The following is a 15,131-nucleotide window of genomic DNA, read 5'->3' on the forward strand; positions in this document are numbered from 1 at the left end:
AGTTTAACTGCTGCAGTCTTTCCTTAAAATTTGCAGTCATTAAGTTGTTAATTGAATGCGCTATTTGAGAGAACTGTTTTGAGTAACTGTATGGAACTATGTCATATACTGTAACTAGCTGTGCATCATGATCAGAAAGACCATTCTTAACAGGATAAATATTTATTCAATTAAATTTATCTTGGTCTGTGAATCTATTATTTATCAGTGTGTTGCTTTCCTGTTCCACCCAAGCAGGAAAATCAATAATTGATGTCTTATTGAAAGAATCTAATGACACTTCAAGATCATTCTTCCTGATAGACTTTCAGAAAATCTACATTGAAGTCCCCGTAAATGATAATTTGCTCCCCTCTGTCTGACATGTAGCACAATGAGGAATCCAGGTTTTTTAGAAATAGTTGAAAATCTTCCAATGGGGACCTATACACAGCTACAATTATAAAATTACCATTATTTAGTTTAAGCTCATAGACACATGCTTTATATATTGCTCTATACAATTTTTTTTTTAGTTTCTAAATTTTTCGCACTATTATAACTTTCAACATAAATGGCAACTCCTTCTTTTTCCGTCTCCTCTCTACTTACACGTGCTGAAAGCTTATATCCATTTACATTTACCTTTTCGATATCAGCGACTATACAATGTTCAGACAAGCGTACTACATCTATTGCTTTCTCTGTTTGTAAATCTTCCAAACAAACAAAAAGTTCATATACATTGTTTTTTAATCCCCTTATATTCCGATGCAGTATACTGACATTATTTTTCACTGTATTTTTGTAAGAATCTTGTAATATTTTAACATCTTTAGTATCTGCCTGTCTGAGCTTCTCATAATGCTTGATTCCTTTCAATGTTGTACCACTGGACATTGGCCTCAGCCTAAGAAAGAAGTGCTCCCGTGTGTTTCAGTGATCCCTCCCCCTAAGGATTTTGCTGCCAACCCAGCCAATTTACTCTATTGAGATGCATACCATGTCTAGTGCAATCCCATCTACCAATAGCATCAGTAGGAACCAAACCTTTATCTGATCGAGAAGCCTCCAACCCCATACCGACCCTTCTTACAGATCTGTTCTGCTGGAATTGATCACACTGCCTGAAAGCAGGCAGTACGAAAGTGAAGTTAAGTAAATGCTTTTGAATTATTCTCTGCAGACTGTGTTTTCTGCAATTAATTCTTAGAAAATAAATGTGAGACTGCTGGGTCGTTACTTGCAATGAAAAATGATTTTAGTATTCCCATTTTGATAGCCCACACAGTATGTGACCCCTTTTTTTTGTCAGATTAGTTTCCTGCTAAATTCCTTTTTCTCGTAAATTATCTTCAAATTTTGCTATTTATTAAATTCAGGGAACATCATTATTCATTTCTTATTAAATACTGTAAATCATAAGACGATGTTTTGCTAATCTTTAAACTCAATACCCCATGTAGTTATAATTCCTTTATTGTAACTGGCATACATACAACAAACTGTCGAGGATCATACAGTCGGAAAAACACCGTGCTTGTGGTAAATCCGAATTACACCTCCTTGATATAATACTTCATCTCCAGTTCCAATTTACACTGGGGTGACAAAAGTCATAGGATAACAGTATGCACATATACAGACGGTGGTAGTATTGCGTGCATTAGCAGAGTTGTTATTTGTGCTCAGATGATTTGTGGTAAAAGGTTTCTGATATGATTATGGCTTCGCAGTGAAAATTAACAGACTTTGAATGCAGAATGGATTGTTGCAGCTAAATGCGTGGGACGTAACATTTCTGAAAGCTGTAGGAAATACAATATGCCGAGATCCACAGTGTCAAGAGTGTGCTGAGAACACCAGATTTGAGGCATTACCTCTCATCATGGACAATACAGTGGCCGGCAACCTTCACTTAACGACTGAGAGCAACTGCATTTGCATAGAATTATCAGTGTTAACTGTGGTGTCACCGCCAGACACCACACTTGCTAGGTGGTAGCTTCTAAATCGGCCGCGGTCCGCTAGTATACGATGGACCAGCGTGTCGCCACTGTCAGTAATTGCAGACTGAGTGCCGCCACACGGCAGGTCTAGAGAGACTTCCTAGGACTCGCCCCAGTTGTACAGCCGACTTTGCAAGGAAAGGTTCAATGACAAATACGCTCTCATTTGCCGAGACGATAGTTAGCATAGCCTTCAGCTACATTTGCTACGACCTAGCAAGGCGCCGTATTCAATTGCTAATTAATATTATGAAGCATGTATCATCAAGAGCGACGTTCTACAATTATGGATTAAAGTTAAGTATTCCAGAAGCTACGTACTTTTCTTTATAGCATTCATTACGTATCCTGTTTCAGACCTCACGCCAGCCTGCGTGAGTTTAAGCGCGTGCCTTTCGGCTTCCTCTCATTGAGTCTAGGCTGTCTTGCCTAGACACAACATTAACAGACAAGCAACATTGCACGAAATAACTACAGAAGTCAATGTACGATGAATGAATGAAATAGGAAAGTGTGGCAAAATTTGGCACTAATCGGCTGTGGCAGCCAACACTGCATGAAATAACCACAGAAGTCAACATATGATGAATGTATCCGTTAGGGAAGTGTGGCAAAATTTGGCACTAATGGCCTGTGGCATTAGACGACTGACACGGGTGCCTTTGCTAACAGCGCGGCATTGCATGCAGTGCCTCCATAGGGCTTGTGGCCGTACGATTTGGACTCTAGATAACTATAAAACTGTGGCCAGGTCACACGAGTCCGAGCTGACGGTAGAGTTCGAACGTGACAGAGACTGCACGAAGCCTCGGACCCGAGTCGTCGACAAGGCACTGTGCGAGGTGGTGGTGACTCAATAGTGGCGTGCACTGTGTATACGTGCAATGAACTGGTTCCTCTGGTCCAACTGAACCAATCACTGATCGGAAATGGTTATGTTCGTCTACTTGGACATTTACGGACTTCATATTCCCAAACAGTGACATGCCGCGCCATCAGTCCACAGTTGTTCGCGACTTGTTTGAAGAAGGTTTTGGGCAATTTGAGCAAATATTTTTGGGATGTAATGGAGAAGTCAGTTTGTGCCCAAAGTCCTGCACCAGCAACACTTTTGCTATTACAGATGGCTATTGACGCAGCACGGCTCATCGAGTCCGTGCCATGTCGAATTGCTGCACTACACCAGGCAAAAGGAGGTACGACACAATAATAGGAGGACGCCATGACAGTTGTCACCTCAGTGTACATTTTTCAGTACTCATGATTGAAGAGGATGCAACAATGTTTGTCAAGAAATATTCCTGTTCAGTTTAATTGTATATGTTGATTGCGTTGTGTTTGCCTTGGGTGCTGTTAGTGGCCAAATGCAGTGTCATTGGTTGTCACTGAAGCATAAGCAGAAGCTCTTCTTCTTCAAACATTTCATCTTGTGCAGGTCATTCACAAAGCCACTTCCAATCTTCTCTTTTCTTCCACAGCCTATGGTTCAGTATTTCCTGCCACTTTAGTTCTTTCAAATTCACATCATCCTTCACCTGGCCTCTGCATCTTGTTCATGGGCTTCCAATTGTTCTTCTTCCAAATTCTGGCTATTCCAGATATCTTCTTGGTAGTATTTCTTTTCCAATTCTGTAAATATTGCCAAAGCACTTCAGACAATTTTTGTAAATAATTTCTTTCAGGGGACTGCTGAAGTGTGTTTTGTACTGTTTCATTTCTTGTCCTTGTTACTAAACTCGTTATGTTGCCAGTGGAACTTACATTAAAAATATATGAAGGCCTTATTAAAATAGTGGTACAACTCCAATTTTACTGAGTCTTAAACATAATTAAGTGATGACGGTTAGCTGATTGAGATACCTGAAACATTGCAGTATACCACTTGCTGCAAGGGATTACGATGTGTTTGGTTCATTAAATTTCATGACCTTTTGCCCAGAAAGTGGGGGTGAAGGATGTATTCCATTATCCAGATAAAATGAATCCAATATTGCAGGTACACCTGAATATTTTTATACTGAAAATGGCTGGAATCCAGTGTGTTATTGGCAGATTAGTTTATTTAGAAGATAAATATAATGCCATTGCACTTTAATACGTATTTTATGGTATGAATATTTATAGGACTTACTCAGTCAACCTTTATCAGTCATTATAACAATATTATGAGAAGGAAAGTTGTTACTCACCATACATCAGAGATGCTGAGTCGCTGATAGGCACAACAAAAGACTCTCACAATTATAGCTTTCGACCAAAGGCCTTCTTCAACCACTCACATTCACACACACACACACACTTTGGTTTCAGTTGCCTGAGACTGCAGTTGTGTGTGTGTGTGTGTGTGTGTGTGTGTGTGTGTGTGTGTGTGAATGTGAATGGTTGAAGAAGGCCTTTATGGCCAAATGCTATAATTGTGTGAGTCTTTTTGTTATGTCTATCTGTGACTCAGAATCTCTGCTGTGTGACGCGTAGCAACTTTCCTTCTCATAATATTGTTACATTCCATCCTGAGTTTTCCATTGTTTAATTTTTATCTGTCATTACTGTTATTTATCCTCTTGGACATTTTTCTGCTGTTTGTAAGCCACAGAGATATCCGTGATTGACATCAGGAAAGAAAGGGAGCAAATCAGACCTATCCTGTTTCTTCTGTGCTTGCACTCTTTTTGTCTGTGGATACAACTTTTCAGAGAACAAGAGCCATTTTTTGAGCATTGGCATTTAACTGCATCACATATACATAACCATTCAGATAACAATTTTGATGATCAGCACCACCCACTGCCCAGAAACTGTCACATAATTTATTTATCTCATCGTTTAGAATTTTGCGGACCATTTACATGCACAGTTGCAGTTCACACTACGAATAGTTTTGGCAGCAATGATTTTACCAGTTTTTGTGCTGTATAACTACCCAGTGTTCCGTTTTCTTTTCCAAATATTTTGTTCACGTAAGTCTGTTTTTCTAGCACCCTTTTTGCTTCGAGTACACTTTCTTTTGCCCTGAATATCTGCAGCTGTACCATCTTCACAACTATCAGTAAATGTAGGCGTATTAGGCGTTTTGTCATTTCTAATCCTTTTAATCAAAACATCATCTTCATTAGTACTGGTATTTAAAATTTAAAATAAATATTTGTGGTATGATTTATAATATAGTACTAGTTTATTGTAAATATTTATACAGTGTAAATAAATCATTAAATCCTGCCTAGTCATCAAATATGGTGTGTCTAGGAAACATGCTTTCTCAGATCACTAGACAACATACAAACAAATCATATTAATGAGTTTTATTACAAAATGAACAAATAAAATACTTAACTTTGTATTTACACAGGAAAGGGTGACATACAAAATAAACAAGCTTCTTCAGTATATACAATTCCTAAGTCGCTGCTGTACAAGTGCCTAATCTTGAGGTTGCTGTTCATCTGGGGCCGTGAGTAGTCGGGTGCAGTGCATATGTTCTCTTCACATAGGGGCTGCTGCTGTTGTGTTGTCATCCTGGAAAGGGGTTGATCAGCATGCAATTGGCTGACAACGTGTCACTGCCCTCTCTGCTCTATTGTTCCCGATTGGTGTGCCAGCACTTGACTTTATGCTGTAACATAAATGAAAAATGAAATCTACACGTTCAGTTGTTATTGTCAACGTAACCTGTGCAAGCACATATTTTTGGAAACCCAGAAAATAATTATGTTTATCATCTTGACATTCAGTAATTTGAAAATCTGGATGATAAGCCTCATAATAGTCACTTAATATCACATTAGAATCAGTCATTCTTGGAAAGAATCAGACCACATTAATAGATACGAAGGACACGGAGCTGTACCACTATCCAATTCCTGCGTAGTCTGCCTCCATAGCTAAGTGGTCAGTGCAGCAGAATGCCGTGCGGGTAGGCCTGGGTTCGATTCCAGTCTGTGTCAGAGATTTTCTCTGCTCGGGGACTGAGTGTTGTGTTGCCTTCACCATCAACTCAACCTCATCGACATACGGGTCACCTAACTAGTGCCAACTAATAAGACTTGCAGCAAGCAACCGGTCTAAGACTGTGGTCAATCTGTTGGCAGTGAATGAAGTTGGACGGTATAGCTTTCAAAATGAAATGCAGGTAGCAGGGGAAAATGCAGGGAGAAAAAGGTTATACAGAACATGTGCAGAAATCAGATGGCAGTTGAAAGTGTTGTGGGGCATGGAAGGGAAGCAGTGGTTAAGATAAGAGTGAGATGGGATTGCAGTCTATCCCCAATATTCAGTCTGTACATGGGAAAAGCAGTAAAATAAATCAAAGAAAAATTTGGGGTACGTATTATCATTCAGGAAGAAGAAATAAAAACTGTGAGGTTTGTCGATGACATTGTAATTCTGTCAGAGACAGCAAAGGACTTGGAAGAGCAATTGAATGGAATGGCAGTGTCTTGGAAGTAGGATATAAGAACGTCAACAAATGCAAAACAGGTGTAATGGAATCCCGAGGGAATTAGATTAGGAAACGAGACACTTAAAGTAGTGGACAAGCTTTGTTATTTGGACAGCAAAGTAACTGATGATGGCTGAAGCAGAGGGATACAAAATGTAGAATGGCAATGGCAAGAAAAGTGTTTCTGAAGAGGAGAAATTTGTTAACATCGAATATAGATTCAAGCGTTAAGAAGTCTTTCTGAAGGTAGCCCTGTATGGAAGTGAAACATGGATGATTAAACAGTTCAGACAAGAAGAGAATTGAAGTTTTTGGAAAGTAGTGCTACAGAATAATGCCAAAGTTTAGGTGGGGAGATCATGTAACAAATGAAGAAGTTCTGAATAGAATTAGGGAGAAAAGAAATTAGTGAAATAACTTGATTAGAAGAAGGGATCAGTTGACAGGACAGAGTCTCGTACATTAAGGGACAACCAATTTAGTGCTGGATGGAGGTTTCGGGTGGGGATATTGTAGAGGGAGACCAAGAGATGAATACAGTAAGCAGACTGAAAAGACTGTAAGTTGCAGTAGTTATTCGGAGATGAAGAGACTTCCTTAGGGCAGAGCAGAGTGTAGAACTGCTGTAAACCAGTCTTTGGACTGAAGACCACAACAAAAACACAGTGCAAAAGAAACAAAATTGCTGTGTTAAAAATATTTAAAGTGTAATATTTTCTTGATTATGATGGTATTTGCATATAAAATTTTTATGTATGGGGCATATTCTGAAACTAAATTCCGGTGACCAATATTTGACTGATGGTAGGCCTGAATGAAGTTTCATGCATACAGCACTGTCTACTAACTCTTTAGGAAACTGCTGCACTGTTGATTTGATTCAGTGGTTGTTTGCTAGTCGGTGAGAGCAGCTCGCAGTGGCTGAGACAATCGTAGATCTTCCCTGTTGTGATGAGATTTATACTGGCAAAAGGATCTTCCGCTGCTGAAATCTGTCAGGAATTACACCTAGCGCATGGATCTGAAATAATGTGTAAAAACAAGCTAAAAAATAGTGTCAGGAATTTCAAAACGGTCGTATAAATGTTAACGATGAACAGTGAAGTGGCAGGCTCAATATTTGGACCGACGACATTATTGATCAAGTGAACCAAAAACTTCGAAGTGATTGGTGATCGATTATTAGTGGTCTGGCTAATGGATTCCAAGATGTTTCTCTAACCTCAGGTTACAGGATTGTCACTGAACAGCTTGAATATCACAAACTGTGACCGACGTGGGTTCAAAAAATGCTCACTGATCAGCACAAAGAGAAAAGAATGCATAATGCATGACAGTTTTTGTTGTGCTACGGACAAGATGGAGATGATTTGTTTTCCCACATTGTTACAGGTGGTGTTAGGTGGATATCATACGCCAACACAGAATAAAAACAACAGTCAATGCAGTGGTACCAAACCAAAAATGTTTGAGCAGTCTTCCTTCTCAAATCAAAACATGAAGGCTACCATTTTTGGAGATGAGGACATCTATTTTATTGATCTGATGAACTGTGGTCGACAATTGTAGTTGACATACACTGAAAGTGCTAGACAAACTAAGACATGCTATCCAAATTCGACACTGTGGGAAACTGTCGTGTGGCATAATCCTTCCTCATGACAATGCATGCCCTCACATTGCTGCCAAAACTGAGGAGAAAATTCAAGATTTTTGTTGGGAACTTTTTGAGCACCCTCTGTACAGTCCCAACCTTGCACCAGGAGAGTATTTCATCTTCTTGCATTTGAAAAAGTGTCCGGGTGGAAAACAATTTCAAAACAATGATAACCTCAAGACTGGCATCACCAATTAGTTCAATTTCCAGGTGGCAGACTTCTGTGCAGATGGTTTAAAGAAGCTTGTGCAACAATACAGAAAGTGTATAGATGTGAACAGCGATTATGTGGAAAAGTAAAGTAGATATGTAGTAAAATATTACTGCCAATAAATCTTTTGTCATCAGCTTATCTTTTTTTCTATGAGCAAATGGATCTTAGTTTTGGAACAAGCCTCATATCTGCAGATACTGAGGGATGTTCACAGTAAATTACTTCTTGTCATGCAGGTTGACAACAAACCCTCTACTTGCCATGCCACTTACAGAACTTTTCACTTTCTGAATCTAGATGTTGTTGTTGTTGTTGTTGTGGTCTTCAGTCCTGAGACTGGTTTGATGCAGCTCTCCATGCTACTCTATCCCGTGCAAGCTTCTTCATCTCCCAGTACCTACCGCAACCTACATCCTTCTGATTCTGCTAAGTGTATTCATCTCTTGGTCTCCCTCTACGATTTTTACCCTCCACACTGCCCTCCAATACTAAATTGGTGATCCCTTGATGCCTCAGAACATGTCCTACCAACCGATCCCTTCTTCTAGTCAAGTTGTGCCACAAACTTCTCTTCTCCCCAATCCTATTCAATACTTCCTCATTAGTTATGTGATCCACCCATCTAATCTTCAGCATTCTTCTGTAGCACCACATTTCAAAAGCTTCTATTCTCTTCTTGTCCAAACTATTTATTGTCCATGTTTCACTTCCATACATGGCTACACTCCATACAAATACTTTCAGAAACGATTTCCTGACACTTAAATCAATACTCGATGTTAACAAATTTCTCTTCTTCAGAAACGCTTTCCTTGCCATTGCCAGTCTACATTTTATACCCTCTCTACTTCGACCATCATCAGTTATTTTGCTCCCCAAATAGCAAAACTCCTTTATTAATTTAAGTGTCTCATTTCCTAATCTAATTCCCTCAGCATCACCCGACTTAATTCGACTACATTCCATTATCCTTGTTTTGCTTTTGTTGATGTTCATCTAACATCCTCCTTCCCAGACACTATCCATTCCGTTCAACTGCTCTTCCAAGTCCTTTGCTGTCTCTGACAGAATTACAATGTCATTGGCGAACCTCAAAGTTTTTATTTCTTCTCCATGGATTTTAATACCTACACTGAATTTTTCTTTTGTTTCCTTTACTGCTTGCTCAATATAAAGATTGAATAACATCGGGGAGAGACTACAACCCTGTCTCACTCCCTTCCCAACCACTGCTTTCCTTTCATGTCCCTCGACTCTTATTACTGCCATCTGGTTTCTGTACAAATTGTAAATAGCCTTTCGCTCCCTGTATTTTACCCCTGCCACCTTCAGAATTTGAAAGAGAGTATTCCAGTCAACATTGTCAAAACTTTCTCTAAGTCTACAAACGCTAGAAATGTAGGTTTGCCCTTCCTTAATCTAGCTTCTAAGATAAGTCGTAGGGTCAGTATTGCCTCACGTGTTCCAACATTTCTACGGAATCCAAACTGATCTTCCCCGAGGTTGGCGTCTACTAGTTTTTCCATTCGTCTGTAAAGAATTTGCGTTAGTATTTTGCAGCCGAATCTAGATATACAGATAATTTGCAGAAAGACTGGAGTATATATTTTAAGTTTCACTGATTTGCTTGTCTTTTGTAAATAAATATCTTGACTCATTCCATACCAGCGAAGGTTCCCTTTCTTGGTGGAATCGATAGAACATATTGAGTGAATCGACGAATGAATAGTTTCTGAATTCCCAATAGCTTTGCTTCCCCTATGTGAGTGATTTGCCTCTGTGCTCGGTGCTCGTCAGCTAGATAGCGGTCCAATTATTTGGCCAGTGTAACGGAATTTCCGCAGATGTACGCGAATGAAGAGCGAGAGGCTCTCCAGCGGATGAAGCGGCAAGACGACGAGATGGAGCTGAAGAAGCAGGAGGAGGAGGCGAAGCGGCAGATAGAGTACCGCCACCAGCTGCAGGACCAGATGATAGAGGCGTACAACCGGCGGGAGGCCGCCTTCATAGAGTTCCTGCAGGAGAAGCAGATGATCGACGAGGCCGTGCGCAGGATCCACGAGGAGGACATGAGGTGAGGTGTGCGCCGAAGCAGGTATCCGCATTGGTAATTCCCGTGCCTGTGCTCTGCGAGCCACCTTGTGGCGTGTGGAGCAGGATACATGGTGTAGCACTGTCACTCCCCCCATCCCATTCCAGTTACAATGTGAGCACAGCAAGAACAGACTGTTGATACTCTTCAGTGTGAACACAAATATTTCGTGTAACATATGTAATGGGAAGCAATATGTTGATTAACTCTCCTAAGAATGTATGCTGTAGGAATTTTACAGTGTTGAATTTTTTCAGTTTGATGGTACCAAAGGACTGATCGGTTTTACTTGCTAAAAAAACATTAAACAGCTTCAAATGCATAAAATATTTCTTTATTTCAGAACATCAGTTTTGACAGACTTAGCTGTAATCATCACATCTTAAAAACCCTTTCGTTGTCGTTACCAGTTTATCCACCCGGTTTTGTATTCTCGTCTCGGTTTCAGTAATCAGATTATTTAAGAAGGGCGGGTGATTGGCCCACCGTCCTTTCGTTGTAGAAATGTTTATTTTACGTTGAACCTCACACCAAGGTGTCAAGTGAATAAAAATCGGCACATTACAAAAGGTTTGTCGTAACTAAAATATTTAAAAACACAAAGCACCTTTTGCAAAAGGCGATGTGCAAATATATACCACTCACAGATGCTTGTACATCACAAAAGCAAAGTAGACAGTAGCTTTTGTGTTGTGCAAGCATTTGTGAGTGGTATATACAGGGCGGAGAAAAATTGTGTCACGAAACTTTAACCCTGTAGGAATCAAAATTACTAATGTTGTGTAGGTCGACAACACACAATTTTTAAACTACGGAAACTTGGCACCAGGTGCTCAGATTGGCCTGCGGGGTTTCCCTGTTGCTGTGTACTCTGTACAACGCATGACCACGAATGCTTTGCCTGCCGGAGTTCGCGATGTATACGAGGCATCCTGCATGCTCGGTGGTAGCATGCCAGCCTTCCACTCTGCCAGGGTCCCGACACATCCATTATTGTGTTGGCCCCAGAAAGGGCCATTTTGGTATCTAGAACATTGTTTACTTAAAACAGGTGCTCGAACTGGTGTTCCTCTGATGCGACACAAGCTTGTTAATGTCGAACAGTGTTTTGCTGAACTCTTTCAAAGATTCCTAGCACTGCCCTGATGTGATTGGCGGCATGTTGAATGTGATCCATTAATTCCTCTTCGTTGCTAGGTGGTACGTGTTCGGGTGGGTGAACTAGAACCTTGAAGAATCCCCACAGGAAAAAGTCCGGTGGCGTGAGGTCTGGTGATCACAGGGGCCATGACGAAAACCTCTGCCAATTACCCCGCTGTCAAAGAGTTCATTTAAATATCTGCACACAGCACGGCTGTTATGTGCCGGTGCCTCATCGTGCTGCAACCATATGCGTAGCCGTATGTCTGGGTAAACATCTTCCAACGAGCCAGGTGGAGTTTTTTTGCAAAAAGTTACGGTAATTTGCTCCAGTAAGTCAAGGAAGTAGATGGACCGGCCCAATCAGAAGGTCACCCCCAATGCCTGCCCAAATGTTGAATAAAAATCGTTCCTGGTGTCCGTGGACGTACGTGACGTGAGGATTTCCCCTTGCCCAGTAATGAACCTTTCAAGTGTTGTAAAGGCCTTCCTGATGGAAGGTACACTCGTCGGTAAACAACACAATGGCAGTTTAGTCAGGATCTAGTGCAACACGTTGCAGAATCCACTGGCAAAATCGTAGCCTGTGTTCATAGTCAGCCACAGGATTTAGGTCTCGGACAGGGTGAAAACTATATGGATGCTGGCCATCATTTCTCAAAACCTGCCAGAATAACCGATGAGTGACCCCCACGTCGTGTCCAACAGCTCGACTACTTGTCGTAGGTGCTTCCTCGAAGTGCTCGAGAACAGTGTCTTCAAAAGCAGCATCCCACTGCGTTTGAGGTCTTCCATCATCACCACAATATCCCACTAATGAGCCTGCTGGTGAATTGCTGTAAATGTTCGTGCGTGTGGGTGGCGTCTTGCTGGGTACCGTTCCTCATACAACATGCTTCGTGTGCATTACCGTCGGCTAGTCCTTAAACAAAACCGTATCTCGTTGTTCTTCAGACGAATAGTGTGCCGCCATGCTTACTGTATGACTAAATCGCAGGTGACGTGTGTGTGCTCCGAAGCGAAGCTTACGTGTGAATACTCTGATGTGACGTAGAGATAAACAGCAGGACCTATTCGACACGCGTACGTATTATGTTGGGGCAGTGACGGGTCGAGGGACATTCGTATGTATGAATTGAGAACCGTAGCGCTACCCGTCAACTGACGAACGGCAACAGGGCAATCCCACGCCCATTCGGAGTATGTGATGCTAAGTTTCTGTAGTTTAAAAATGGTGCATTGTTGACCTACACAACATTAGTAGTTTTGGTTCCTGCTGGCATCAACTATCCAGGGTTAAAATTTCATGACACAATTTTTCTCCACCCTGTATATGGACATGGCCTTTTGTACAAGGTGCTTTATGTTTTTAAATATTTCAGGTATTACTAACTATTTATAATGTGCCAATTTTTATTCACTTGACAACTTGGTGTGAGGTTCAATGGAAAATGAACATGTTTCACAAGAAAAAGATTTTTAAGACTTGAAGATGACAGAAAACTCTGTTGAAATGGGTCGTCTAAATAAAGAAATATTTTATGTGATCTAGGCTCTTGAATGTTTTGTAGCAATTTTACAGTAAACGTGAAAGGGCGTGATTTAATAAATGTTTGATACAAGTTCTCTTTCACATCAAAATCTATATTACTAATAAAATTTTAAACTCATCATGTCTGTCTGTTTGAACATGCTAATCTCCTAAACTATTGGATGAATTTTCATGGGGTTGTCAGGTAGCTTGAGTGTAGTGTGGGACAATATATGGGCTTTATTTCATCAAAATTGGAACATGGAAAAAAGAGATATTGTAATTTAAAATTTTTATCTAAAATTGTCTGCTTAGCAAAGAACCAGTAGATGACACTGTTAGTTTATTAGTATACCAAAGAACCAATGGACAGTGGCATTAATATTTTTTTACCCAGTGATAGATGTATTTTTGGAAGTTTACATGAATGACAGAATTAAGCACTACAGTCTTATCTCCAAGAATAGAAATTAACAGTGTTTTTACTTAGCTAGGATATATGGATTTACTGATTTTGCTTTCCGTATTAAAAACTCAACGACATTGCTTTACTTATCGTGGTAGGTTTTATTTATATTCTTTGCTGGGATAAACAAATTTATTAAGTTTGATTTTTGATTCCTACTTATTAGATGTTATTTAGTTTTGTTTATGAATAAAACTGTGTAGGAAGTGGTCATGTCAGACTGAGGACTTAAAGAATCCAGTGGAGGTTGTGAGCTGAGACTTGCTATGGTGTGAGAATATCAGGCTTTGCCTAACTGTGAGGAAACTGCTTCCAAAAGCGAGGTGCGGTGTAACTCTGCTCGAAAGCATCGTGCATTATCTCGCTCCTCAGAATCCTTCACTTACAGAGACTTAAAGGTACTTCTTTCCAGAGGAACATCATATAACTGGAAATATTTATGTGAAATCACACGTGCAACAAGTTTTTATATCCCAAATCCAACTTATTCCTAACAAATTACCATTTATGTTTAGACATGTATGTGGTTTACAAGGTGGAATCCAAAATTTTCGAGACTGGTGCTGCTATCTGGAAAGTAGGAGTAGTAGATCTTTGCGCCGTTAGGTGGCAAGAACACCTTCTTGTCATGGGTTGTCACTGGTGACAAGAGCTGTATTTACAGTTGTGACCCAGAGTCAAAGCAACAATCGTCCCGGTGGAAGAGCCCGGGCTCCGAGACCCAAAAAAGCGAGACAGGTGAAGAGCAAAGTGAAGAGCATGATCATCATTTTCTTTGACACTAAGGGAATTGTGCACAAGGAATTCATTCCACCCAACCAAACAGTGAGTTCCCTGTACTACTGTGACATTTTGCGACGGCTTCATGAAAACGTGTGGCGACAATGGCCGGAACTTTGGCGTCAAGGGAACTGGCTGCTGCATCACGACAACGCACCCTGTCACACGTCCTTGCTCACCAGGACCTTTTTGGCAAAAAACAACATGGCGGTTGTACCCCACCCACCGTACTCACCAAATTTGGCACTTTTCAACTTCACGCTATTCCCTAAACTGAAACTCAAGTTGAAAGGCCGTCAGTTCGACACACTAGAGAGGATTCGAGAAGCATCGCTGGCAGTGATAAACACCCTCAAAGAACAGAACTTCCAGAAAACATTTGACCAGTGGCACAAGCGCTGGGACCGGCGTGTGCGTGCGGATAGGAACTACTTCGAGGGTGATGGTGACCATTAGTCCAAACGTAAGGTTTTCAACAGATGGCAGCGCCAGCCCCAAAAATTTTGAATAGCACTGCGTATGTTATGCAACTGGTAGAAGCCGACCTCGGGGAAGATCAGTTTGGATTCCGTAGAAATGTTGGAACACGTGAGCCAATACTGACCTTACGACTTATCTTAGAAGAAAGATTAAGAAAAGGCAAACCTACATTTCTAGCATTTGTAGACTTAGAGAAAGCTTTTGACAATGTTGACTGGAATACTCTCTTTCAAATTCTAAAGGTGGCAGGGGTAAAATACAGGGAGCGAAAGGCTATTTACAATTTGTACAGAAACCAGATGGCAGTTATAAGATTCGAGGGCCATGAAAGGGAAGCAGTGGTTGGGA

General features: G+C 40.7%; 1 protein-coding gene across 1 annotated transcript in view; it reads left to right on the forward strand.

The window, feature by feature from the left end:
• LOC124552480 (meiosis-specific nuclear structural protein 1-like) overlaps positions 1-15,131 on the forward strand; it is a 91,682-nt gene that overhangs the window by 28,583 nt on the left and 47,968 nt on the right. Inside the window, exon 5 of the mRNA XM_047126761.1 lies at positions 10,139-10,368. Within this exon, the coding sequence (XP_046982717.1) occupies positions 10,139-10,368 (230 nt within the window). The remainder of the gene's footprint in view (positions 1-10,138; positions 10,369-15,131) is intronic.

This window comes from Schistocerca americana, chromosome 10 (genome assembly GCF_021461395.2).
Source record: "Schistocerca americana isolate TAMUIC-IGC-003095 chromosome 10, iqSchAmer2.1, whole genome shotgun sequence".
NCBI lineage: Eukaryota > Metazoa > Arthropoda > Insecta > Orthoptera > Acrididae > Schistocerca > Schistocerca americana.